At 37.7% G+C, this 27,484-nt stretch overlaps 1 protein-coding gene across 8 annotated transcripts in view; it reads right to left on the reverse strand.

The window, feature by feature from the left end:
• The window catches only part of EYA1 (EYA transcriptional coactivator and phosphatase 1), a 314,781-nt gene extending 287,853 nt beyond the window's left edge, over positions 1–26,928 (reverse strand). For 4 of the 8 annotated variants that reach the window (XM_079111719.1, XM_079111717.1, XM_079111718.1 and 1 more), the window contains exons 1-2: positions 26,825–26,922; positions 15,794–15,901 (exon numbers count right to left, since the gene is read on the reverse strand). In XM_079111719.1, the coding sequence (XP_078967845.1) occupies positions 15,794–15,826 (33 nt within the window). In that variant the 5' untranslated portion in view covers positions 15,827–15,901; positions 26,825–26,922. Of the gene's footprint in view, positions 1–15,793; positions 15,902–26,474; positions 26,595–26,824 lie in introns of those variants that run through there. The other 4 variants (XM_079111714.1, XM_079111722.1, XM_079111721.1 and 1 more) reach the window with 2 other exon arrangements.
• Between the last annotated feature and the right edge of the window lie 556 nt (positions 26,929–27,484).

A 27,484-nucleotide genomic window follows, 5' to 3' on the forward strand; every position in this document is an offset into this window, starting at 1 on the left:
GAGCGCCCCTGAGTTCAATCCTCGGTACCTCCGCCAAAAAATGTTTAAACCATGTCATTCTAAAACTTACATAAGGAACTCCATTACATTGTTCTTGTTGTTAGATATAATAATATTCTGGTTTCCAGAGGTCTATGAATCTCAACTTGTGACCATATTTGAAAAAGTTTATGAAAATATTTATCCTAAGATTGGACATGATAGGTTAACTATTTCTATCGAATCCTACAATTGGATCTCTTCTTTAAAATTATACGTATGTATGTGTGTGTATATGTATTATACATATATATACATACATATACATATTTCTAACTGAAAGTAATTCAGCATTACTTAGAATCAAATCAAAGAGAATATAGTGTAGCTAATAATAAATGGATATGAATAAAAATGTGAGCATATATGATACAATTAATTTATAATAATACCATCCATAAATAATAAGAAAAATTAAAATGGCTATATATACTGCTTTCAGTCATCTCAAATTTGTCCTCAGTATTAATCACATTTCAGTAACCTAAATTTAAGATTATTAAGACTGTGAAATTCATGAGTTTTATTCTGATTTACCTGATAATACTCACAGACTAATTGTTATGAATATTGTGGAACATGAATGGTAAGTGGTTCATATATGTGTAAAGAAACAATGTAAATTAAGTAGAATACGGTTCAAATCAAAATGAAGACTCGTTTGCAGATTCCCTAAAGAAATTTCTGAGAGGAGAGTGCGTGGAATAGCAAACATCTGGAATTAGAGACATCATTGCAGAATTCCCTTACTTACGTAAAACTTTAAGAGGGGAAATACAGTCTCTTGACATATTTTTTTTAAGCACCAAAATCTGAACATCTTTTTTTTGCCTAAATGCAAAATAAGTTAGGTAAATCACTTTGTAAACCTTATAAATGTGGTTTCCAAACATTTCACAAGCAAGACCCTGTTATATTTTTCTCTCAAGGTTGAACATATTTTCAAAAGTTGTATTACTTATTCACCAAGTAATCAGTTAGACTTCTCACTTTAAGACCAGATGTGTAACAATCCATCTGTATGTCTGTTAAAAAGAAAATTAAGAGAAAGAAAATAAAGGAAAGAAAAGCAACAGGATTATTACTGAATTAATTTATGACTGGCTAAAGCTTACCTTGTGTAATCACAGATCAGTAAGTAATTTTGCTCGATATTAAAAAGAATTAAGGGCCTTTACTATATTTGAGGGCTTACAGAAGACTTGAAAGATAGCAAGAAATAAAATTATTTCTAATCTGTTTTTTCTAAAAAAAAAAAAAAAGAGCAAGTCTTCTTTAAAAGTATATGCTAACCCCAAAGTAACAGCAGAGAACATTATGCATTTTGCTTCCTTGAATGTGAAAAAACCACTTTGAACCTTATACCTCAATTCCTCTCTTCCATTAAGCACTGAGTAATAAATTGTAGATGCGTTAAACCTCAACAGTGGGAAGGGTATTAGAGGTTCCAATTTCACCTTATTCTCCATGCAGGAGTCTCCCACAGATTCTCACCAAGTAGTAATGAGTCAAGGCTGCATATGTGAAATGCTTACAATAGTCCCTGCTACACAGCATGTAATGCATACTGTTTATTCCTTTCCAAGGAAATAAGACTAATGCCTCCCAAGAAAATCAGTTCATTTCATCTCTTCCAGTATTTTGTAGGGTTTAAGGACTGTTACTGGTTTAATGACTTAAAAATATGCAATGTAAGGAGAATTTAATCGGACAATATATTTTGTCAAAAAGTTAAAAGGATTTTGGGACAATATTTCAATTGAGTTAAAAAAAGATCTTTTTAATTTTTAACCTAAATATATTTATCATCTTAAAATTTTTCATTAAATTATAGGAATATAAACTTTTTTTTACCCTTATACATGTCTTCACTATTTATGATGCTTTCTCAGTTTTTAAAATGAATGAGAATAGAAGAATTTTGAGTCAGGTTTTCAAAAAAAAAAATCCAAGTAATATCAATTCTTATTGCCAATGTAGATGAAAGACACTGACCTTAGTTAAATTGCAGCAGATCCTAAAAAATTTCATGTAACTTTATACCATGAAAATTTCATGCAACTTTCAAAGGGCTCAAATAAATTCACTGATAATCTCATCACACACTTGTGTGAACATCCATTACTAGGGTGAACTTGTTGCCCTTACTGACAGTCAAGTAAATTATAATCCTTATTCAATGTCACACATATATCATATATTCATTAGAAAACTTTATTTGGCTACCATTTTGCTTTCAGATGTCAAGCTGGCTCCCAGTTTAAATTTAAAATGTGTAAGTAAGGTATATTTTACTTTTGGTTGGAATCAGTCATGATATTTTAGAAAATTATCCCAGGGTAACAGAAAAATAACCACTTTTCAAAACACCAGATAAAATGCAATCGATGAAGTTAAATTATAGATCTAATTTGTTAGTCCAAATAGTGACCGTATTTTCCCCAAAATAATTTGGAAACTGAGCAAACTACTTCTAATGTTTCACATAAATTTTTTAACAGATGAACTTTAATAAATTAAAGTTAACTTTGTGGATAAAATGATTTTTAATTGTCTAGGTTCCATTTCACCACAAACAGTTAACTATTTTAAGGATGCAAGTGGTTAAATACAGTCACAGCTAACTAATTATAATAATTTTTCAGGTACATAATTTCACACTCCCAAACACAAAATATTTTTGAACCCATTTTTAAAGTTAAGGTTCCCAACTTACCACTGAGATCAAATAAATATGCATTTTTTAAAATTGTTTCATACAAATTTAGATGGACAAATCACTGAAAACACTATTATGAGCCATAAGAATGAATAAAGGAAATGTGTATTCATCCAATTTTTCTTATGCCAGGAAGATCTATTTCTTTTTGCAAATGGAAGTTAGAAATCTTATTTTAAGCCATTGATCATAGACTTGACATTTTTATCTCTTCTTGTAAAATATTATTGGTGTTAAGGTTAATATTTGAATATTCAAAGCATAAAATTTTATTATTGAAAAATATTCCTGAAATAACTATATTTTGAAAGAAATACAACTTCAATAAATAAATAAATTAGGGATAGCAGTATAGTTCAGTGGATGCCTATATCCCTGGGTTCAATCCCCAGCACTCCCCTCAAAATATCAGCACGCTATATGTGTTGTCGAATGATTTCTTTTAATGTGGTGTCGGGTATCCAACCCAGGACCTTGTCCAGGTTAAATGCACGTTCTACCACTGAGCTACATCCCCAGCCCCATGTTTTTTTTTTTAATAATAAAAATATTTGAAAGTCCCTAAACATCAAATAAGTTAACATAAAATCTGGAATTTTAGTTCATACTCAATTTAATTAATAAGAGCTAGTGAATGAATTCATCTATTTCCAAGATTTGTTCAACTCAATGCATGGACACCATATTTCAAAATGAAAAAATTAATTAAATAAAATCAAAGTTTTTTTAAAAAATCTTTCCTTTTTTCCATTATGAAAAGAAGAGGGAAATATTAAGGAGTTTTCTTGGTTTTGTTTTTGTGATTTTTTAAAAATACTGCCTGGAAGATATATGTATTTCTTGTTTTTTGATATATGCTCTTGACAAGTACTTTTATATTGTAACTACTACAGAAGTATATATTTTGCATATTTGTTACAAATATAGCAATTCTGTATCTTGCTATATTGCTTACTAAAGGCAGTAATGATCACCTTTTGATATTCACAACTGAAATAAAGTTGGCTCTCTGCATTCATTGATTCCATATCTGTAGATACAAACCAAGTTTGGACTGAAAATATTAAAGGAAAAAATAGCATCTGTACTAAATATGACTAAATATGGTATTTTAGTTATGAAATATTTCCCAAAAGCTCATGTGTGAGACAATGCAATAACATTCAGAGGTGAAATGATTATGTTAATCTAATCAATGGCTTAATCCACTGATATGGATTAAATGGATGGTAACTGTAGGCAGGTAAGTTATAGCTAGAGGAGGTGGTCACTGGGGGCATGCCTTTTGGGTTTATATTTTGTCCCTGGTAAGCAGTGCTCTCTTTCTCTCTCTGCTTCCTTATTGCCATGCCCTGAGCTGCTTTCCTCCTCCATATCTTTCCACTATGTTATTCCTCACCTTGGACCCAGAGAAATGGAGTCGGCCAACTATGGACTAAGACCTCTGAAACTGTGAGCACCAAACAAACTTTTCCTCCACTAAAATTTTCTTATCTGGTATTTTGGTCACAGCAATGAAAAAGCTTACTAAAATACATGGATAGAACTTTTTGCTTGTCATTATTCCCTAAACAGCTATTTTACATAACACTGACATTGTCTTAGGTATTATGAATATTCAAGAGATTTTTTTTTGAGACATGCTCCCTAGATTGCCCAGGCTGATATTAAACTCATGTACTCAAGAGATGCTACCACTTCAGTCTCCCAAGGAGACGGGACAGCAGGCACCCAGCACCACATCTGGCTCCTAGAGATGATTTAAAGTATAAGGAAGGTGTGCCTAAGTTCTATGCAAATACTATCACATTTTATATAACAGACTTGAGCATCTGAAGATTTTGATATCTGTGGGGGTCCTGGAACCAACCCCCTGTGGATACTAAGGGATGACTGTATTATCCTTGTGTTAGAGATAGAGCCACTGGATCAGGATTGATTAGAGATTTGCACACACCTGAGCAGCAACTGAATTAGGACTCCAGTTGCTGCCCACCCCATCAGGTGCTGTCTCCTACCCTCACAGGTATCCACTCAACCCAACTGAATAAGAACACAAGCCTGGTTACAGCTTTACTGATGTAACCTGGAGTACATATTAACAGAGTTATCTGAATCAAATTTTTAAAAAGTAAGAGAATATTAGTATTATTTATGTTAAGTTTGAATTTGGGAGACTCAAAGAAATTTCAAGAATATATTTGAATTATAATGATTAATTGATCTCTTTTAACTTAATAGAGCACCTCGAAAAATGTCTTCAGTGAATATGGTTTATTTGTAAAAAGCAATTGAAATTTTTTGTATGTGATTATTACCTTATTTTGCCCCCTAGAATTCATGTGCATAGACTCAATTAATTAGTATTAGTATTTTCTTTTATAATCTTATTTTTATAAAGGAATATATACTAAATCAATCTCTTCCTTTGCTCAAATTATCAGAAATTCTCAATTAATGGAGCTCCAATTAATGAGTTTTCGTAGCAGTAGTGTTTGTTTTCAGGATATCTCTACCTTTACAAAATCTGGCAGAGTAAGAAAAGCTCTGAGCTTGATTCTGGGCTGTTTCCAAAGGTGCTTGGTTCTCTGGAGTCACATGGAGTGAAAGCTGCCAAACTAGCACTTGTAAAGATTTCCCTCTGTTTACAAAACCTCCACTCCTGGCAATTGTTTTTATTCACTCATTCATTCAAGCAAAACATCTTGTGCCTCTATAATGTGCAAAAACAGAGACAGTGCTAAGTGACAGGAGGGTGGTAATTGTTCCTTTCACAAGCTCTCTGCTCTTCAATAGCTCAAGATCTAGAATGCAAACAAACTTTCAAATTAAGGTGGACAATACAAGATAGAATAAAAGTTATGCTAATTAGTAATTCAAAGCACTTATTGTGTGAATAAGAAAGGTTCTGTTTAAGAGGGACAGATACTAAATTGTCATCAGAATGTACCCTCTACAAAAAAGAGAAAAAGTACTCAATGACTGATTCTGCATGAAATGCAACTGGAGAAAAAAATAATTATACTTGTACAAGTAGCTGTATGTGCATATTATCAAGTTTCATGGCTTTTGTTCATAAATGGAGGCTGGGTGTGCTGGCATATACCTATAATCCTAGCTACTTGGTAGACTGAGGCAGAAATCTTGTAAGTTTAGAGACCAGTCTAGGCAATTTAGCAAGATGTCACCTCAAAAATAAACAAACAAAAACCCCACAAAAATACTGATTATTTTACAAATTTTAATGTAAACATAGGTTAATAGAATCACTGTTCCAGTTGTCTAATGCCATGTAACAAATTATCTCAAAACTTAGCACTTTAAACTAACACACATAGAGACAAAGAGTATAGCTTAGTGGTAGAGTGTGAGGCCCTGGTTTCAATCCCCAGTATCATCAATCAATCAAGCAATCAATCAATAAATAAATCACATTTATTATCTTATACCATTTTTGAGAGTCAGAAATCTAGGAGAATTTTAGCCAAGTGGTATGGGCTCAGAGTCTCCCATCAGAACATGCCTAGGCTGTCTGCCAGGGCTGCGGTCATAGGAAGGCTTGACCAGAGCTAGAGGATCTGCCTGCAAGATGGCTTACTGATGTGGCTGTTGCAGAAGGCTTCAGATCCCAGACACCTGACCCTCTCCACAGCCCTGCCTGACTCTCCTCCCAACATGGCAGCTGGCTTTCCCCAAAGGGAGTGACCCAAGAGAAAGTGGGGAAGAAGCCACAGTGACTTTTTGATCCAGTAGCCATAGTGGCACATCATCATTTCTGCTCTTTATTCTGCCTATTAGAAGTGAGTCATTAAGGCTAGACCACACTCAAGGGGAGGGGATCCAAGGGGTCCATCTCAAGGTATTCCAATCAAGAGACTCCCCATGCTAAAGGGAGGAATATCAAGGAATGTGTGAATATGTTTTATAATCACCATGAACATTTTCTTGAAATAGAATAAAAAATATACAAGTGCTTCTTTATGGATATGCCAGACATCTTTTAAAGTTAATCATAGGAATATTTGTATATTTTTTACAATCATATCATTTAAGGAAATTATAGATGTGCAGAAATGCAGACATCAAAAAAACCTTATCACCACATTGGTGCTAGTATAAAGTGTACTGTGAGCTCCATTAAAAGCATTATTCATTGAGGAATGAAGAAGTTAGAACCATAAAGAAGCATCACAATAGGGATCAAATGCAACCCCTGAAACTGCAAGAAGTGGATTATCAAACTGAGTTCTTGAGCTCATATAGATGCTGACTTCTATGATGTCAGCATCCTACACATCCCTTGGTGATGCCACACATTTACTTTGTGATCCAAAACCTTGCTGAATTTCAATCATCTAGTAGAATAGGAGCACCAAAAAGACAGTGTTGAGTTGGAATTGGTAGCGCTCTTCTCCCAGGTTCTCCATTTATGAATAAAGAAAAGGAGGCCCAGAGAAAGAGAAGACAAGTCATATCCCAGATGATCAGCAGAGCCCAAAGAGAAGAAAAGGAGAAACTGTGGAAGGGAGAGAGTGTAACTATAGGACCAACTCACCTGCAGCTGTCAATGAAAGACAATGCAAGGATTTTCATTTTATCTACTTTCGCCCTATCCTGGGACTCTGGGTTCAGAGTTGTTCTATGGCAACATTCATTCTACAACTCCAGAGTTTAGTATATGTGGTCAAGAACTTCTGGCCCACAGAGTCTAAAATATCTCCTATCCAGACCTTTATAGAAAACAAATGAAAAGATTGTTATTGCTTTCCTGAAATGGCCTTCTTTGTAGTTCACACTTCTGGTGATTAGCATCATCCCTCACAAAATCGTGAACCAAGACACTGTTGCTGGCTTTTTTTTGTTTGTTTGTTTGTTTTTTGTTTTTTCCTTTTAAGAATTTAAACTGCCCTCCTGTCTTTGTTGATGAACTGACTTTCCTGGCTTTTCTTGCAGTGCTGGCTGATCACCATGCTTTGTACATTACTGGGCCATCGAGTGGAAAGAAAGATTCTGGTCATGCATGGGTAAAAATGAAGTCCAAAATTTTTAGCCTTTTACTCACAAAGAGAGATCTATATGCAACTGTTGCTGCCTGCTCATTTACACCTGTTCACATTGATTAGAACTCTCAGGCCTCTCAACTTGAAGGGTGCTGGATCAGAGGTAGGAAAGGGACAGTGAGTCTCAGTGGTCACAGACCCTTTTTCTTTCTTTCCAGCATCAGTCACAAGCAATTTCCATCTTTGTCACACTCCACTGTTCAGCGCATTGGACCGAGTGAGCTATACCAGAATACAAGATGTTGGCCAGCTCAGATAAACAAACGTTTACTGAGCGCCTGTGGAGGGCTTGACATTGTGCTTGGCCCTGGAAATATAAACATGTCACTGTCTTGGCTCTGGAGTAATTCTCCTGTCTAGGTTTTATTTTTTACATAAAATACCCAACTGCTAATATAACCTAGTGCCTAATTTGAACTTTGATGATCAGTTCCTTCCAAACTCTCAGATCACATTCCAACCTGGCCTCTTTCAATGTGTCCAAACCAGCCTTGCCTATTGAAATGAAAAATTTTGCCTAATTCCTTCCAGCATAGTCTGACATCCCAAGTCATAACCTCATCCTAACCCTGTGAATGTGCATCCATTACATCTAAATTAAGAGAGAGTATCTTGTCCCCTGGTCAAATATGTTTTAATAAGACTAATGTTTTTTAAGCACTTCCCAAGTGTATGCTCAGCATGTTTGGAATAATGTTAGTATTTAATGATGAGCAGCATTCACCACATGTCAAGCAACATTCTAAACACACTCACATAAAGAGCCCCATTCGGTCTACATGAATCCCCTGCAATCATTGTCCCATTTACAGACATAGAAGTGTCCCAGGGGAGGCACACGGTCTGACCCAGGGGTGTGTAACTAGTGAGCATCACAGTTCAAATTTGAACCCAAGGAATCAGGCCCCAGAATCTATGCTTTTATTCACTGTATGTCCTTCCCATCTTACTTATAATCACACAATCATGAAAGGAAGTGGTGCTATCCCTGCTCTACCAATGAGGAAGAGCTGAGGCTTATTGAGGTTTAAAAACTTGCCTAAAACTAGAGCAAAGACTGAAGCAGGTCTGACTTGAAATGTTCTGCTCTTTCCAAAAAAGATGCCCACCCTGGGCTTTGGCACTAGTGGTTGTATATATTGCTTTACAAAGTGTTTTGGCATATGCTATCTTATTTCTTCTTCATGGGTAGCCAGCACTATACACCTATTATTGTCTCTATAAAAACTAAATTGAGGTTCATGAGTTGAAAGCGATTTATTGAAGTTATTTATTGAAAGAAACCATAGTCAATATTCAGAATTCTTGTAGGGTTCTCTTCAGTACCCGCCCCAACCCGCTGCTTTCCCACATTCAGTGAGTTCTGTGTTTGCTATGCACCCAACGCAACCAATCAGATTACACTAGCTCTAAGCGCTACCACTGAAAATGCAAACAGTTGTGGCTCCAGAAAGATCAAAGGTAGAAAACTAGTATATTAGGGATGTGGCTTATAACCAATGATCATAAAAAGGCCTTAAACATTAGAAAATAATTAGGCATATTCATTATTAGATATGTCCACCAAGATGGTTAGAAGGGACTCAGAAGAATGAATCAGGAGGATCTCAAGTTCAAAGCCAGCCTCAGCAACTTAGAGAGGCCCTAAGCAATTTAGAGAGACCCTGTCTCAAAATAAAAATAAAAAAGGGCTGGGGATGTGGCTCAGTGGTTAAGCAGCTCTGGGTTCAATTCCTGGTACCAAAAACTTAAGAAAAAAATAAAAAGATGGTTAGAACATAGGTGATACACATTAAGGGCTGTCTCCACATCTGTAAGACAAGGAGGTAAGACTACAACTGTAGTTTTAAACTGGTGCTTCAATGATCCCAAGCTAGAGGGTTCCCCAAGGTCCACAGTAGGCATCTGTTGAGTGTTCTGCTTCTCTGGGAACTTCTGTGTTTCTGCTGTAGTTCCTGCTCAATCAGTCACAGAATCATGACCCATGCATGACCAGAGTCTTTCTTTCCACATGGTGGATGACCCAGTAATGTGCAAAGCATGGTGATCAGCCAGTACTGTGCAAGGAGAGCCAGGAACACCAGTCTATAAACAGAGAGGAGGGAAGAAAATGTGCCGAAAGAAATAAAAATAAAACTGTGTGGGTTCCATGCATACTTTTTATCCTAAGTCTTTTGTTTGCTTAAGCCAGTTTATGGTAAGTTTCACTACTTGCAACCACAAAAACCAGCGTTATTCAAATTACTAAGCTGACAGAGAGATAATCAGGCAAATAGACAGTGTTTTAGGCCTCTGTTCTTACCATTCTTTGTTATGGGTTGAATTGTATTCCCCAAAAGGATATGTTGAAGTCCGAAGCCCAGTGTTTGTGAATATGATGTTATTTGGAGATAGGGCCTTTGCAGAGTAAACAAGTTAAAATAAAGTCATCAGATGAGCCCTAATCCACTACGACAGGTATCCTTACAAGAAGAGAAGAGAAACAGGCATAAGAGGGGACACATGTTGCCATGTGACCATGTAGGCAGGGATAAAAACAAGCAAAGGAAAACCAAGGATTGCTGGTAAACCATCCAAAGTTCAGAAGAGGAAAGCCAGGATTTCCTTCCAGGTTTCAGAGGGAGCATGGCTCTGTCAGTACCTTGACATTAGACTTCTAGTCTCCAGAGCCATGAGACAACAAATTTCTATTATTTGAAGCCACCTAATCGGTGGTGTTTTGCTACAGTAGCCCTATAAAAATCAATGCAGGTGTTATGGTTTCAGTATTAAGTAACCCCCCAAAAAGTCATGTTGAAGTCTTGATCTCCAATACAGCAATATTCAAAGGTAGGGCCATTGGGAAGTGATTGACCATGAAGTTTCTGACCTCATCAGTGGATTAATCCACTGAGGGATTCATAGCTGAATGGACTATTGGAAAGTAGTAGAAAACAACTAGGTATAACCTAGTTGGAGGGAGTGGGTTCTTGAGAGAGTGCCCGTAGGAACTATATCTTTTCCAGGGTCCCTTCCTTACTTTCTCTTTTCTAGCTCTCATGAGCTAAGCAGCTTTCCTCCTCCACACCATTCCACCATGATGTTCTGCCTCACCTCAGGCTCAGAGCAATGGATTTGGCTGACCATGGACTGAAACCACGAGCCAAAATAAATCCTTCCACCTTTAACTTGTTTCTCTCAGGTATTTTGTAATAGTGATGAAAAGATGACTTAATACAGCAGACTTCCAATAAGATCTTTCTGCTTTAAGAAATGGGGGGAAAACACACTGGATTCTATGATTTTAAGCTTAAGTTATCCAAAATTTTCACATATATAAAATATCTCATTTATAGTAACGCTGAATAAATGAAACTCTGATTTATGATTTCCCAGTTAGTTTGAATTACAATGTGGGTTGTATTTATATAATTACTTTCAGTGACTTCCACTAAAAAAATGCACTTCTTTCTATTAATAAAATAATTATTGAATTTTTCCATTTTAGTAAAAAGTTACCTTTATTTCTAGAATCTCCATGTATAGGAATAAGATACATACATATTTCATTTAATGACTTTCTGTGAAACCTAGCATCTCAGAAGAAATTGCTGTTAGCATTTTATATTTATCATAATTTAAAGAACACTCAAGAGGCAGAGTTGTGAAAATACAAGGAATCTCTGAAGTATCATTATTCCAAGAAGATCTAAAATACCATCATCTGAAATTTTTGAGATAAAAGTTGCAACTATCTGCTATTTACTATAAAATGCTCCTTTTAGTGTCTTAGAATCTAATTCCTTCCTCCTCTGCCACGCTCCACCTGCCAATACCACAATCAAGCACATGAAGTGCTGGTGTTTGTAACACCCGGCACAGGCATGATGGTTGTTTTTTCCATTTTTTCTTTTAGACTCCCAGGTAGTCAGATAATTTTTTATGCATGACCACATTTTCAAGAGATGTTCCCAACAAAAATTGCAGTAAAGTTACATTGCACTTTTCAGTTTTCTAAGAATTTTTAATGACCCCATTTGAACTCCAAAATTGTAATTTTAAATGAGAGAAGACAAATATTATTATTTCTGTCGTAGAGCTGATGAGCCTGACACTTAGAAACCCACCCCAGGTCATACAACTAGTAAAAGGTGAAACCAGGTCTTCTGACTCCAAATTTAAAATATTGTTTTCAAGATGCCAGGCTGTTTATCTAATTTGGTCACAAGGTTTGGATTATTGTGCTGCAGGTTTATAACTGCAGATCTCAGAGCTTCATAAAGAAGATACAGTGATTTGTTTTTAATTGCCACTTATTTTTCAAGGATTTCACAAATGCTTTATTACGTTGACACAATTTCCTTCTAGAAATTATCAGAAACTAAAGAAACTGAGAGATGCAAGCATAGCCCGGGTCTTCGATGTTTTGCTTCTTAGGTATTAACCTGCAACCAGGACAGCCACTGAGATTTCAGTGGATCTACTACCTTGTGCTGAGAAAGCAGAGCAGTGTCATCCATGTGGGCAGTTCCAGAGGGCAAATTAAAAAGCTATGAACTATGACAGATATGATGTGACATCCCCATAATCTCTTCTTCTCCACTATGTACTATGTCCTCATGAAGCCAACAGGAGTGGATAGAAAATAAAAAATCAAAAGGGTTATTTCCTCTTCCTAAAAGTTGGAGACACATAAGCAGAGCACTCAAGAATAAGTAAGGAAGAATTTATGATTTAACACTTTGGCCCAGTGTTATGTCTAACTAGGATCAACATAATAAGCAACTTTACTTCTGTTCAGGGTCCCTCAACACATAAAAGACATGTTACCAGAACTCTGCTAGAGTTAAGAGGCTTCATTATGGGATCAGGGCACTTTTCAATCTTCACATATTTAGAAATTTTCTCTCCTGAAAGTGTCATGAACCACCTTAAAAATATTAGTTTCGATCTGGGTGCAGTGGTGCACCCAGCTACTTGAGAGGATAGCAAGTTTGGGGACAGCCTGTGTAAATTGTCTCAAAACAAAACAACAACAACAAAAAAACCAAAAAATCCCTATCTCAAAATCAAAATAAAAAGGGCTAGAGATATAGCTCAACGGGCTTCCACAACTTCCCTCATCACACCCCCACTCTTCTACAGAGACCCGTCCCACCCTGGGGCTCGCCATCAGTCATGGGGCTAAAAGAACACTGATGATACTCTCACCAGCCTTCTGATCAGAGAAGACATGAGGGAGCATCACTGCCTCCTCCCCATCTAATAACATCTCTACCAAAGAGCAGAGAAAGAAACCATGGAGACTTGAGAAAGACTCCTACCAGAGGCAGTGGAGAGTCATAACATTGCACATGTCGAACACTGCAAGTGTTTTACAAACTAGCATTGTGTGAAAACCTTCCAAGATGCATTCTTCTTAAAAAAAAATCTTTCTGATGAGAAAAATCAAAGGTCCAACTCCTCTCAGGAATAAGCACAGAGCAGTTAAGTGTTAAGTCTTACTGGATGCGGCACAATCCAGAGCCATCAGCAAGTGTAATTCTGTGAGCAAAGGGCTACACAGAGCAAGAAAGGAACAGTCATAAAACAGCAAAGCTGGAAAGGACATCAGTTAGGTTACACGGATTTCACTCTTCTCATTTTACAGATGCAAAAATCGAAGTTCTCAAAAGAAGTGCTTAAAATAAAAAGTTTTAAAAGAAAATATATGACGGACACCACTCATCAATGGAAAAGGATAATCTCCTGATACCTGCAGTGACATTGATCAATCTCACAGAAATAACACTAAATGAAAGAAGCCAGAAACAAAAGAAGACATGGCATGAGGATTCTAGTGTCTGTGGCAAAATTGATCAAAGGTGAAAGGGACTGGAACCATGTTTGCCTGTGTGCCAGTGTGGGCACTGGAAGAGCACTGAGCGAGAAGGGACACAAGAGGACTTGCTGGGGGGATGCAGATGCTTTTTGTGATAGGGTTTGGGTTGCACAGTTTTGTGCCTCTCAATAGGTTAACAGAAATGCTGTTAATGGATCAGGCTGCAACATACTCTTGTGTCCGCTCTCTACAGATGAGACATTTTATAAGAAATCACCTTGAAAGATGAATGCGAGGAGCAAGGGCAAACTTGATCATATTTGGAAACATAAGCAATTTGGTTACTAGTCTAAGACACCGTTCAATCCTTTTTTCCTGAGTAACCTTAAAGTTTTTAGCTAAATTCCAGGTGTTCTTCCCATCTTGAGTCTCATCCCCCCCTCCCCGCCACCTTCCTATGGGAAAGAAAAATCCTGCAAGGTGAAGGATGGAGCCCTGAAGAGCCCACCTAAGCCCTCCACACAGGGACCTCTGAAGAAATGGTTGTGGTTCCTGGTTGAGTAGGCAGGAGCTTAATCCCCAGGAAACAGTTTCTCCAAATCACACTACAAGGTGTTTGCTCTCAAGAAATATTTCTCCCAAGTTTTGTGCCTCTAGGACAGTCACCCACCTTTCAAGAGCAAACCTGCTTGATTCTCACATAACTAAAAAATCTAAATGGTAAGCAATTCCATTGCCCACTAAACATGTCAAAGTAAATTCTCTTAATCTTTGCATTTTTTAGCTATTTTTTATTGCTCTCAAATCTTAAATTCTTAAATTAGAATGGCAAAATATGAAATGCCAAAATAAATATTGGCAACCTTTCTTTGCAGATGCTATTAAATTCGTGGGTGATTTTCTAACACATCAACTTGATTTCTGTCTAAAGTAAAGTTACATAGAAGGTGGCAGTTAGTATGAGGTCATTTGTGAACTTATTTTTTATTTATTTTATATACACCACAAAAGCATTTTCAATAAAATAAAATAAAATATCACAGAGCCATTAACAGGAGTTTATACAAACAAACTATACAAACTAACAAACAGGTTGCTCTTCCTGTTTAGGGTATAAGCTATACCACACAAAGTGATCTCAAAGTGCTTTATGTGAATTAGCTCACAAGATGACTTAGAGGATCCATAAAATAGCCTCAGTAATTGCATACAGTATGACAGTGAACCTATCATGCTAGCACTTGACTATTTGGGATTAAAATTCTCATCCATTAGCAGTTACTGCTTATTGCGTAACACCAATAGGTCTTGTAAAACACACATTTACAGGAACCACAACAGCATTACTAAAGATCACACTTCAGGCTTGTGATAATTCTATTGTGAACAAAGCCAAGTTATGAAACCTTATGTCTGATGCTTATGAAAGCATCAGATCTGAGAATCTGAAATGAAAAGTTACACATGCCACCCCAAATATTGCTCTGGACATTTTCCAAGGAAACGACTTTAACTCACTGAAAAATGGTTTTTAAAAATTAAAATTCACTGAATTATTCAGGTTCTAAATAGCTCAGAAGTTATTTATAAGATTACCTCTAACTGGAAATAGCCATTTATGACCCAAAGGAAACTTTTCTTTCTGATATAAACTTGAGGAAAATTTCTGAATTCTTTCTCTTCTGCATACAATATAAACAAACAAAATATACACAGCTTTCTTGATTCAAAGTCCATTCAAGAGTTCATCAAACTGTGAAACTTCTACAATAAACCATACATTTTAAATATACATACACGTATGTTCATAAAACAAATTCAAAGTCAAATGTAGACACTAATTTCAAGTTTTGTGAGACAAATATATGTTTTCCCTGAGGCCAAGGAACGTGGAAGCCTTAAAATTATGTTATGTATATTGGTGTAATTACATAATACAAAAGGTTGGCTTTTTCCTCTATGTCTCTCCTTTTGATAACTGATACCTCTAAGAAAAAATATAAATTAGGTTAGGCTGATGAAACAGTGCACTACTTAATTCATAAAGTTCAAAATCATTAAAAATTGGTAAAGAGCTTTTGAGAAATTTCCAGACACTCAGGTTACAACAAAAATAGTCATTACGATTTTAAAAGTAATAACTCTTTCCTTAGGACTGACATTCTGTTTACTTACAGACTGTCCATTTATCCCCCGGGGGTCTTCCATTGAAGACTTCTTCTTCTGAATTATATATGGGCTATTAGCTACACACCTCTTCAAAGGGCTCCAACGCCCCTGTGCCTGTGAAGAAGAGAGCATCAAGCAGCCATATTAATTGTGTGGTATGAAATTAAGAACTGCTCTGTACATCTGCAGCTTTCCATTGACTCGCATGTATACACAAGTCAAGAACGCTTACCTTCATTGAATGAATCTTTAAAATAAATATTATGGGCTCACTGTTTATCACAATTTACATGAGCCAAATGTGGCCAAATTATAGCTCAGTTGTGCCTGCTGTCAGCAGCTGTAGCCCAAGAGAAAAAAAAGAAAGATGGCAGGGCGGGGGCAGCTAAAGAGCTTTCCACACACATTATTTCTGAGCCAGCAGTACAGGCTTTTTTTTCCTCCCCCTGTTCTTTTTGCTTTTTGAATTCAGTTTCTCCCTGCTATCTATCAATGTCAATTGTCCCACAATGCAAAGAGGAAATACTAACAAAGAAATATGATTGTAGTCTGAGCAAGGATGAAAGAGAGAACACTAGGGTTGAGTGTTTTACCCTCAGGGCACGGATATTATTAGACCATTTCTTAGCAAGTTTACATTCGGTCACAGTTTCATGGTTGATCAATTCTGCACCTTCAGAGACTCAACACCTTCAGGAAGAATGGGTTTGGGGGAAGTTTTAAAGCATGGTCAATAAATGTAGTCTTCAAGATATATTCTACATTTAACTATTTTCAAAAAAAATAATGATTTAGCCATCTAGCTGCCCATTCTAATTTCCTATCTTTTAGAATTAATTTTCATGTTCCTGCTCATATGAGAAATCCCAAAAATACCCTGAGGTGTTCATACTTGGTCTCAACAGTCTCATGTAAACTCAAATGCAAAAATGTAAATATACATTAAATGTACATATAATTTTAAGCAAAAAACAAATATGATCTTAATATTATCCCAAAATGAAACTGCACAACACAGGACAAGTAGTAGTTTAACTTTGATATCACTTATTGTGAAGATATTTGAATTTCTACATGACAGCATAGTAGGAAAACCATAAAAGTGGAAGCTAAGAGATCTGAATTCTGGTTCTGACTATGTTACTAAAGATTTCATAGAAATTATTTAGTATTGAACGATTTCATATAAATAATGTGGGCTCTCCAAATCTCAGTTTCCTCATCTGTAAAATGAGAGATTTCAACTGGATAATATCTTACAGTTTTATAGTTAATACAAGTATTTTATATTGTATAATGAAAATATGATTTGCTTACATAATTTCTCATAAAATATTCCAAGCATAGTTCACTTGAAAAGTAATTTTGGAATGTTGGAATAATTCTCACATTTATTTTTCTCGCAATTATCAGAGCTGCAGAACATATGCCTCATCCTTTTTCAACACAGAGGTGATGCTTCTTGAACAATATAGGACTCATAAATAATAAGATTCTTAAGATACAGAGAGTCCTTATAGAAGTTCTGTGTTTTTGAAATTTTACCAAGAAATAATTTCATAATTTCAAGTTTTATGAATAAATAAAAATCATATGGATATATTTATGTCTGTTATACCAAGAAAACAGAACATAGCACAATATTTTAAAATGCACAGTTTTCAAAACTGAATCTGAAAACTCACCAACATTGCTTTTAGAGGATTCCCTGCATAATTAGGCAAAAGATGTTACAGAATAAAGTAGACTTTTTTCATTGCTTCAGATACTCTCCAAAGGCACATTAACTTTTCTAGGCACTAAGGTAAACTTTCAAGTAATGATAATAATCCTGCCTCATAGTGGTAAAATGCATCGCAGTTTACAAAGTGCTTTCACGTAAATTGCCCATAGTGCACCTATATAAGGTTCGACAAACTCCAGGCTCAGGCCTCACAGAAGGCCTAAGACAAAGACCCCTCTGATTTCCCATAAATTCCCATCCTCTCTATACCTGTCCTGTGAACCTAGTTCAATCAAAATCTGTATATTTGATATTCCAGGATTATTTCCCATGTGTTTCTTCTCCATATTTTCTTATTGAACTTACTGAACAATTTAAGGTATTAAGAATGGTCAAATTACATGAACATGAAAGGTATTTCATTTGTAATTTTATTTTTGCTGAAGATAAAACTATTCTGTACTAAATAGCATGTTTGTTATTGTTCCCTGGCCTAAAAAGAAAAGAAAGAGATTATTGGGAAGTCAAAACAGCACTCATCTACTTCAGGTAGATGTCTCCAGCAAAAAAGTCTACCATTCGAAAATCAAAAAATCGCAGAGAGTCATGGACTTTATTTACAAATCCTCCACTGCTTGCTAAATCAGCATAGTTGTTTCCAGATTTCTACATGTCAATCCAAACCATGAAATATATGACATGACTGAGCCTACTGATATTTAGGAGCCTGGCTCTGGCAAACCCTTAATTCCCTTGCTGGACTTGATCTTTCATGGTTTATAAATAAGCCTACTTCTATTATAGCACTTATCTAGTGGGACTGCAATTATTTCTCTACCTGTCTCTGCCTCACTGCAGTTCCATGAGGCCTAGGACTAAGCCTTACTTTCTTATCCTGGTCACATATGGCACTCATTAAATATTCTGAATAAAGGAATAAATGAGTTAATGAATGAATGAGTGTTTTTAATACATGGTAACTTTTGAATCCATATAAATTCTTGTAGAATTCAGTGGCCAGTTAAGTGGTCATGCTATTATTCAATCATCTTCCAAGGCATCCATCAGCTTTCTCACCCCAAACATTTGTTTTAGGTATCCTATGAAATGGGCTCACTCAAAAAACAAGTGACTTGATTGATGTTCTACTGACCTGACCACCCACTTACATACATAGAATGGCTATTCATAAAACTGTATAGAGCTACATGTAAGCACATAGGGAGATGGCCTTAGAGGTGGACTTGCCAGGCTCTCTGTTTAAATCTAGGAATGGTTCCTAGAAAAGTATAAGAATGCCCAGGAAGGTTAATGTTTTAGGAGGTTCATGGAATAGGAAAGGCAGGAGACTTGGTCTTGGGGGTTTCAGGAGGGAAGTCCAGTGGCCATTATTCTTTTAGAGACCATCTCAACACTCACCCTGAAAAAGCAGAGAATTGAATTAATCACCCACTTGTGCATTTACCCCAAATTGCCAAATCCTTTATCCCCTCCAGAGTTCACCATAACAGGACCCTGCAGAAGTAGGTGCCCCTTAGAATTGTACACAGAAGCCCACCCTTTCATTGGCCACTGAAGCACAAGTTTCTCTCATCATGAACAGGGGTCTGAGACCCTATCTACCAATTCCAAGACTCTAGACTGGTTATACACTATGAGCATACAGGAAAAGCCTAGAAGCATCTTCCTGAAATGTACTTCTCCGTCTCCTAAAGTACAAAGAAAAGATCAACTAAGCAAAACATTGAGACATAGTTGCACAGTGTTAAGATGGACAGGCATTTAAATATCGCTTGACTATTCATATTTTCTAGCTGCATAAGACCACCTAAGAAGTTGTTCTCTGAGGTTGGATAATGGTAGGCAGCCGTTTCCAAGGCCACTGCAGCCCACAGAAGAGAGAGCAGGGGCCTCCACAGTTCTACCTGGGGGAGCCCCTGACCTGCATTCCCAGTCCAAGGTCTGCTGCTTGCCTGGGCATCTGCTGCTGAGAAGCACTCAGCAGGTAGCAAGAGGAATGGTAGCAGGCTTCCCAGGGTGAGGAAGGAACAAGAAGTGATGGCCCATTGGAACTGGACTTTCAATGCCTGAAGTAACTATGCCTTCTTCAACCTTCCAAGAAACCCAGCTAGGGGATGTGGGGAGGAAAGCTCACTGCTAGTATTTGCTGATGAAAGAGAGGGCTTTAAAAAGCAAGGTTCTAGATCATTGACTTCATTCTAGATTTGCTAACTCTGTTAGGCACTCACCCAACACAGGATTAATAGAAGCTTTCGGAACTTCCTTGCATTTGCCACTCCTAGAGGAGTTTGGTGGGAGGGAATTGAAATTAGTGAATACACATTGGCAAATAAACAGTGGTAAGTAAACACACTTATGCTGATAAAAACAAACTCTACAAAAAAGCAAACCAAGACTACAATCTGACAAAAATTTGCAATCACACAAAATCAGCCTTGGGGGCTCAGACATATTATGAAGTTGGGTCCCAGTGATGGTATTACGTATTATAATTATTCCAATAGAGCTCAATGATGCATATCTAGAAGTTATATTTCATGTCAAATGCAACAATAAGCTTACAGATTTTCCAAATACAGAATACAGAAACTTTAAAGCACACACAAAAAAACATCTATTCTGCTCCTATAGTGTAAATTCTCCTTCGGCTACCAGTCTTTCTCCCCAGTGCTACAAACAGCCCTTGCTACTTACAAAAAAAAAAAAAAAAAAAAAAGGAATTTAAGACCTCTGAATTTAAAGCTTTCCAAATTCAGTAAGACACACATTCACCCCACACAGGCAATATTCTTTTTCTACCCATCACCTAAAGCCAAGCCATTGATAAAATAGCACCCCATCTTATATGTAAACATTATCTTTCTTTTATTTTAGTTCTAGTTATCACAAATATTCTATTTTCACAGCAAAACATTAGAAGAAGTTTGAATAAGTGTGTGTGTGTTACACACATGTGAAGTAGATAAAGGGCCAAGTCAGGCAAACCCTTGGAACCACCTTTCTAGAATAAGGAAAAATAGGGTGGAGGTGGAAGTGGGGAATAATATGATAGGGAAGAAAATATTTCTTTTTTATTTTATACATCATATGTGCTTTAATTTTTCCTGCTGGTTTTGAAAAATGGGTTATATTTTAGATGGCACATTAGTCATCTCTAATGAAGCAGAGATCCATCAGGCACTGTTAATAACTTGTGGCTCCTTGGATGGAAGAGTATTTTCATTACAACACACCATCTCTTTACTCTTTGCCTTCTCACCAAGTGTTGAGTGCGCTAACATTCCTGAGAAATAGAAGGAAACTAGTGATTGAACATGGCTTTATGGAAAAGAAAAGGGCCATTCTAAAATATGTCCCCAGAAGACTACAACTACAGATTGAATAAACATATCAAATCAAGGCGTCTCTAAGAACATTTACTAACAGAAGTCTGCAGTGAAATGAACCATTGGATAAATGACCTCCAGAGACCTGCTCAAGTCACTATTCCAAGGCTCCAAGAGCCACAAGCACTGTGTCTGTCACCTCCTCTTTGCTTTTTCCACCTTTGTAGGAAATTTGGTCATATCAAGGAAAACTGAGATTGGCATACTCAGGAACATCACACTCAAAACCCTACGCTCATTGCTCTTTCAAAGGGCACAGGAGCACATCTCAAGTACAGAAGTTATTTCTAAAAACCAATTTGTTCTTCACTCTGGTGAAAGTCTTACATTGCTGAAGAAGCGGTTTTCACAGAAGAAATGTCTACACCAATTTTCTATTGTAGATTTTCCAGTCACTTACTAGTACTGCTGATTTGAATTTTATAATGTGAAGTCTGATCAATTCTTTACAGAATTTCTAAATAAAATATGATCAGATTTCTTTTATTTTTTGATTGACCATAATTGTACATATTTATGGGGACAATATAATATTTTGTTATGTGTATACATTGTGAAATGATCAATTCATGGTAATTGGCACACCCATCACCTTAAACATTTATCATTTCTTCATGGTGAGGTCATTCAAAATCCTCTCTTTTAGATTTCTTGAAATATATACTATATTATTATTAGCTGTAATCACCCTACTGTGCAATAGAATTGCTTCCACCATCTGTGACTTCCTTCTAACTTCGGATGAAGAATGGGAGGCAATTAGACAATCAAATGAGCTGACACTAATTAGGAAAATGATGATGTGTTTGCGTGGTAACCAAAGTGAAATTCAAATGATATTTTCAAGCACATTAGTCCTGCAAATTATTTTAATATAGCACTTACTTCATTAACAATGTTAAGAAAACTCTAAATAAATGCTGATTGACAGTGATTAGTGATACACTGGTGAGAGATTTGAGAAACAGTGGTATATGCTGTATTGCTACATGATAATCACAGCCCTATAAATCCAATAGGAAATCCAGGTATCCACGAGAAAATCTTCTAAAGCCCAATATTGCAGGATAAACATCTGAAATTTCATGAGGTTGATGTATTGATTGAGCTATGTCTAAATTCAGGGCATCCCTAGGCTCCCATCTTTGCTTTCTGTATACAATGTATCACTGAAACAGTTTCCCAGGCTATTAGAACCTCCCTTTCAGTTTGTTTAAAATGCTCCAAAATAACTAGTAAAAAAAAAAAAAAAAAACAAAAAAAAACAAGAACCTGGCTCCATTCAGTGGTTGTTTGCTGCTGTTCAAATAAAGCAGCTACCTCTCAGTGATGAATATTCTTACTTTACTCAAAAGAAAAAGAAAGTAGATGAAATATCTACTCCTTTGTCTGGAAAGATCTACCACCACACCAACGCACCTAAAGATGTCAAAAATACACTGGAGTCACAACCTACTGTAATCTGAAATGAATTCTACATTGCTGAGCTTCAGTTTCTTAAAAAAATACAGTAAGGGCAGACTGTGATAATAAATTTATTTTAAAAAATTTTTAAAAATACACTGCAAAACTCATCCATAATGGGAAGCTGAACAATGGTCCCTTGGAGCCAGGGGCAGGGTATGGATGAACATCAGAGGAGCAAAAGGAACTTTCTGGGGTATTGAAAATGTACTATACCTTTAAGGTAGCAGTTTCATGGATACACACAATTATCAAAATTCATTGAGTTATATGCTAAATAAAGTTGATTTTTTAAAATATGCCACAACTTATATTTTCTATGAGTTGTCAACCTCTTTTTTCTAGAACCTTCAAGAAAGCAGCAAACTTTTTACAGTGACTGGCTCCTTCACTGGGTTCAATAACTAGTTCTTATCCCTCCAATTCAAACATGATATTAGCACTGATCTTTGTTCAGATGTTCATCCACCAATACTCACCTCTAATGCAGGTGACATTTACTCATAGTTGAATAAATAGTGTGGGTTCAACCACTAATAATGTTCATATTTAGGTATAGAAGTGAAGAAGGGGCTGAAAACATCCTCAATATAAGAAGTGAGGATTTCAACACCCATAATGCTCTTTAATATTAAGATTCAACTGATAGGTTAACAATTAATAGGGCTGATATGATCCTGAAGTGTTTTTGTTATTGTTGTTGTTGTTGTTAATTTAAAACAGATGGGTTTGATGTTCAGTAATGCTCTGGGTCAAATTTGTAAAGAACCTGTTCTGTGCTTAGCCTACTACAATAAATTCAGTAGAAAATAATGAAATGTAGTTTCATTTATAAAAATGAAATGAAAGTATATTTATTGCTCAGATTCATGCCATGTCTTTTTCTTTTACTGCTAAAACTCAAAAGTGACTCCAACCATAGACAGAGGCATAGATGTCAATGTCCAATTCATTAGGTAATTTCTTTCATACAGGGGGCCCAAATTCAGCATCGGACTTTAGAATTAATGCATACTACATGTGCCAGTTTAGGAGGAACTAGATAATAAATGACTCCCTACTCTATTCTAGAACTATCCCTTAGACTCTAGACAAGCATAACTAAAATTTAGCAAAGCAATTTCCTCATTTCCTGGATGCTGACTCTTACTTTTAGTTGCTTCTTGACCAGAGTAAGGATTGTCTGATGGAATCAGACTGCAGGAGTGCAGTCTCAGAGGCCAAAAAACCAAAAATAAAAAGACAGTAATGGAGAAAGCATTAAGCTGTCAGAAAAAGAGGTACTGACTCAGGGTTTCTTTAGATTTCACTCTTTCCTTAAAACCAAAGGAAAACTTACATTAGGGTAAAGCTAGAAAGGTTTAAGAAATCTGTCTCTCCTCAATTGCATGAGAAAACAGTTGATGGGTGGCATAAGGTGATGGAAATATACCCAGCATGGGATGTTGTGACGAGGCCACAGAAGGAAGTTGTGGAATTCAAATTTCCATTTAGGGCAAAAATCATCTGAAACATCCTTGGCAGCTAGCCAACCTGCTTCTGTGTGAACACTTCTCAAGATAGAAATTCACCCTCTTGTCAAGCCATCTGGTCCTGAACTGTAAGGTTTCATCTCTGGGAGGATTTTCCTTATGTTAAACTAATAAGTGGACCCATCCACACCCTCTTCTCAAGGGTCATTTTTTTTTTCTTCTGAACCGATGCACACATATTTTGGCATCCTCTTATTCAAAATATTCCTTGAAATGTTTGAAGATTATGATGATAGCTCCCAACTGCTCCCCTCTCTAGGTACAAAACCTTCTAACTTTTTTGAATGAATTACTTTCTGATTGCTCTACATGGGGCATGACTGTTGATCAATGACTTCTGGATCTGAACACTATTGACATTTTCTGAACTTATGGACACTCAAAATCTTCTTCAAAGAACCCATTTTTAAGACATAATTTCTCTATTCCATATTTGGGGAATGAATTCATCCCTGTGAAATTCTCATCTTGTTAGTTCCTGCCTATCAGTCAAGCTCACTCAGATTCTCTTTGACTCATGATTTGATAAGCCAGTGACTAAGATAATTCTAGTCTTCTGTAATATGCCAGCTTAAACCCCAGTCCTTTAGCTTTCTCTTTCGAGTCACTGATAAAAGTGAGAAGGGGAGAAAACCCAAAGCAGAGCCAGTCCTGATGAATCACAGTGAAGAAAAAACTTACTGAAGACTTGAGGTAGGAGGATAATGATTTGAGTCTGTAACTCTGAGGCTTATCAACTTTATAACCTTGTCAGGGTAGGGGGATCTCTAAGCCAGTTTCTTCATCAGCACAATGGATGGAAAACATTAGCAATGCATCCTACACATAGTACATGCTCAATAAATGTGTGCAAGTGGATGATATGTACTCTGTAAAGAATGAAAGAGCATAAAACAATAATGCAATAAACTTTTCTCTAGTTTTTTGATACAACTATTGTTGTATCAAAAAATAGCTGGATCATGTAAGTTAAATGGACAATTAGATATTTTTAGAAGCTTCATTTCAGGTTACCACACTAACAATTAGTAAAACAATATTATAGCTCGCTCTCTCTTTAATTACCTTTTGCAAACATCCTGTCTCTTTTTTTTATTTATCTGCTAAACAATCAGATTTCATTTTTTTCATAGCTTTTACTTTGTAACCTGTCTTAATTAGCATTGTCCTCTGCCTTCTCTCCATCAGGTGTTCCTGGTGGTGAAACACATTAGAATGTGCTGTCTCCTGAGCAGGAGACAGGTCTGATTTATTCTGATTTGGTCTGATATCCAAGTTCCAAGTTCTTTCTTATTTAGGCTCCAGCTACCATCCCAGGCGCTCTCTCTCTCTCTCTCTCTCTCTCTCTCTCTCTCTCTCTCTCTCTCTCTCTCTCTCTCTCTCTCTCTCTCGACCAGTTTTCCTCACCTGCTGCTCCCTGCACCTGCTAGACATCTTCTAGATGTCACTGGGACCAACAACTCCCCTCCAGGCAAATGCTTCATCTAGACTACTACATGATGTCCAAGATTTATTCGGTCCATTTTCCCCCAAAGCCTTGCACACCTAGTTTGGTTTTTGTTTTTGTTTTGTTGTTGTTGTTTTGCCCATCAGACAACAAGTCACTTTGGGTGGCCCACCAGACTCTGCCTTCAGAGCAGAAACCATTTTTATGCATATAGCATGTTGCCTGGTACACTGCTCATCTCCCAATATCAACTGAATGAACAGCTCAGAGCTAGAGACACAGGACTTCGGGTGCTAAGGACTCTGAATAGGAGGGGAGAATGCCTTCATGGCCAACGTGGGCATCCCTCTCCTTCATTATTCCTGCACTTCTCACTTTCTTTGCGAATTACTGATTATTTTGAATGTATAATCAATTCACACTTTGAGACTGATTTGAGTCCATCTTCCACTCAATTTTTTTTAAAAAAGAAGCTTATGTTTTATAAGGGAATGTATCTAGCTAGCTTTCACCAGTCTGGCTACCATGAAAAAGAAGTGAGGTGGGCCTTAGTTAACACAGAAAGCAATAAATATTGTTTACACGATACACATTATTCCCACCCACCCACCCATCCCAATTCTATGGAAGATAAAGCAAAGATCTTGCTTATTTTTCCTTCCGTTCCTAATTATTCATGGAAATATTTCCCCCACACTGTGGACGCCTCCAATTCATCTGCTACTTCTTTCAATTGGTCTCTTTGATTTGAATCAACCAAACCACTTCTGACCAAAGGAAGGAACTACCGGGGGCCAGAAAGCGCTAAAAATAAATATCAGCTTGCCCCGAATGCCCCCCAAATGTTTCCTATTACTGGAACTTCGAGCGCAAGCACTTGTCTAAGACAGTAATCACATCAAATAAGGCCAAGATGACTCCCTCACCACCCCCCCATCCCCTGACGTCCCAATCAGCCATCACCTTCCCGACGGAAAACAAACCAGCCCCAGACACATCCCTCCACGTGCAGCGCCCTAATAGAGCCAGGCAGGGGGGCGACAGCGGCACCTCGCGACTGCTGCCCCCCACTGTTGCGCGCCCTCCTGAGCCCTTTATAGGTGGCTTCTGATACCTGGCAGCAGTGCCTTCCACCGAAAGGCGGCCTCGGAGGCGGCCCAACGGGCCCGCACTGCGCTCGCCGGCGGACCCGGGCTGCGCCCCCTCCGTGGTCCCCGGGCGCCGATCGCCGCCCTCTTCGCCCTTGGGGCCGTGGGCGTCCGCCGCCTGGGGCTCTCGCCGCTGCCACGGAGCCCGGGAGTCAGATTTAGTTTCACAACCGTCTCCCCGTCACCGCAACCCAACTGGAGGCCAAAGCTGGCGGAGCGGCCGGGTAGGGGCGGGCTCGCGGCCGCCGCGGTGCGAAGGTGGGAAAAGGGCGCGAGGGGCGGGTGGCCAGGACAAGGGCCCAGCGGCTGGACTTACTCGTGGCACAACTTCGGCGACGCGGGGCTGAGAAACCGGTTCTTCCAAAAACAAACCGAAAATGGGTAACGGAGAGGCCAGGGCAAAGCAAAGAGGGGTTCTGGTTGGGTGTTGAGTGCAAATTTCCTCCTTGGGCTTCCAGAAATTGGAGCCAGTGGTGGCTTTTTTTTTTTTTTTTTTTTTTTTCTTTCTTTCTTTTTTAAAACGCGCCGATGCCTCCGGGACGAGGGGCGCCTTTGGCGAGGCTCTGGGTGAGCAGCGACACCAAGGCCGGCGTTAGCCAGGGGAGCCCTCTCCCCAGTACCCAAAGTACCCGCCCCCACCCCTATCCCTTCTTCCTGGGCCCGACTCGCCTCTGCGCTCCAGCCTGAGCCCAGGCCCGCTGCCCACTCCCCGCGGGATGTCTAGGACGCCTGGGCCTTGCAGCGTTTTCTAAGTGAAGGCTTCAGAAACAGAAGGACTGTGGGGTTTGTTTGGTAACTGTGGGGGAGCTAGGTGTGCGAGGGGGTGGTCCTGAGGGGAATGGTGGGTGGAGTGACTTGGTAATTTTTTTTCTAGTGGTAAAAGTAGGATATAAAAGAATGTGCAAGGCAACCTGTAACATTAAAACATTCATCAGTGATTCAAATTAAATTTAGAAGTGACTTAAGGGTACTCAAC

The sequence above is a fragment of the Sciurus vulgaris genome (assembly GCF_902686455.1).
Source record: "Sciurus vulgaris genome assembly, chromosome: 1".
In the NCBI taxonomy this organism is placed as follows: domain Eukaryota; kingdom Metazoa; phylum Chordata; class Mammalia; order Rodentia; family Sciuridae; genus Sciurus; species Sciurus vulgaris.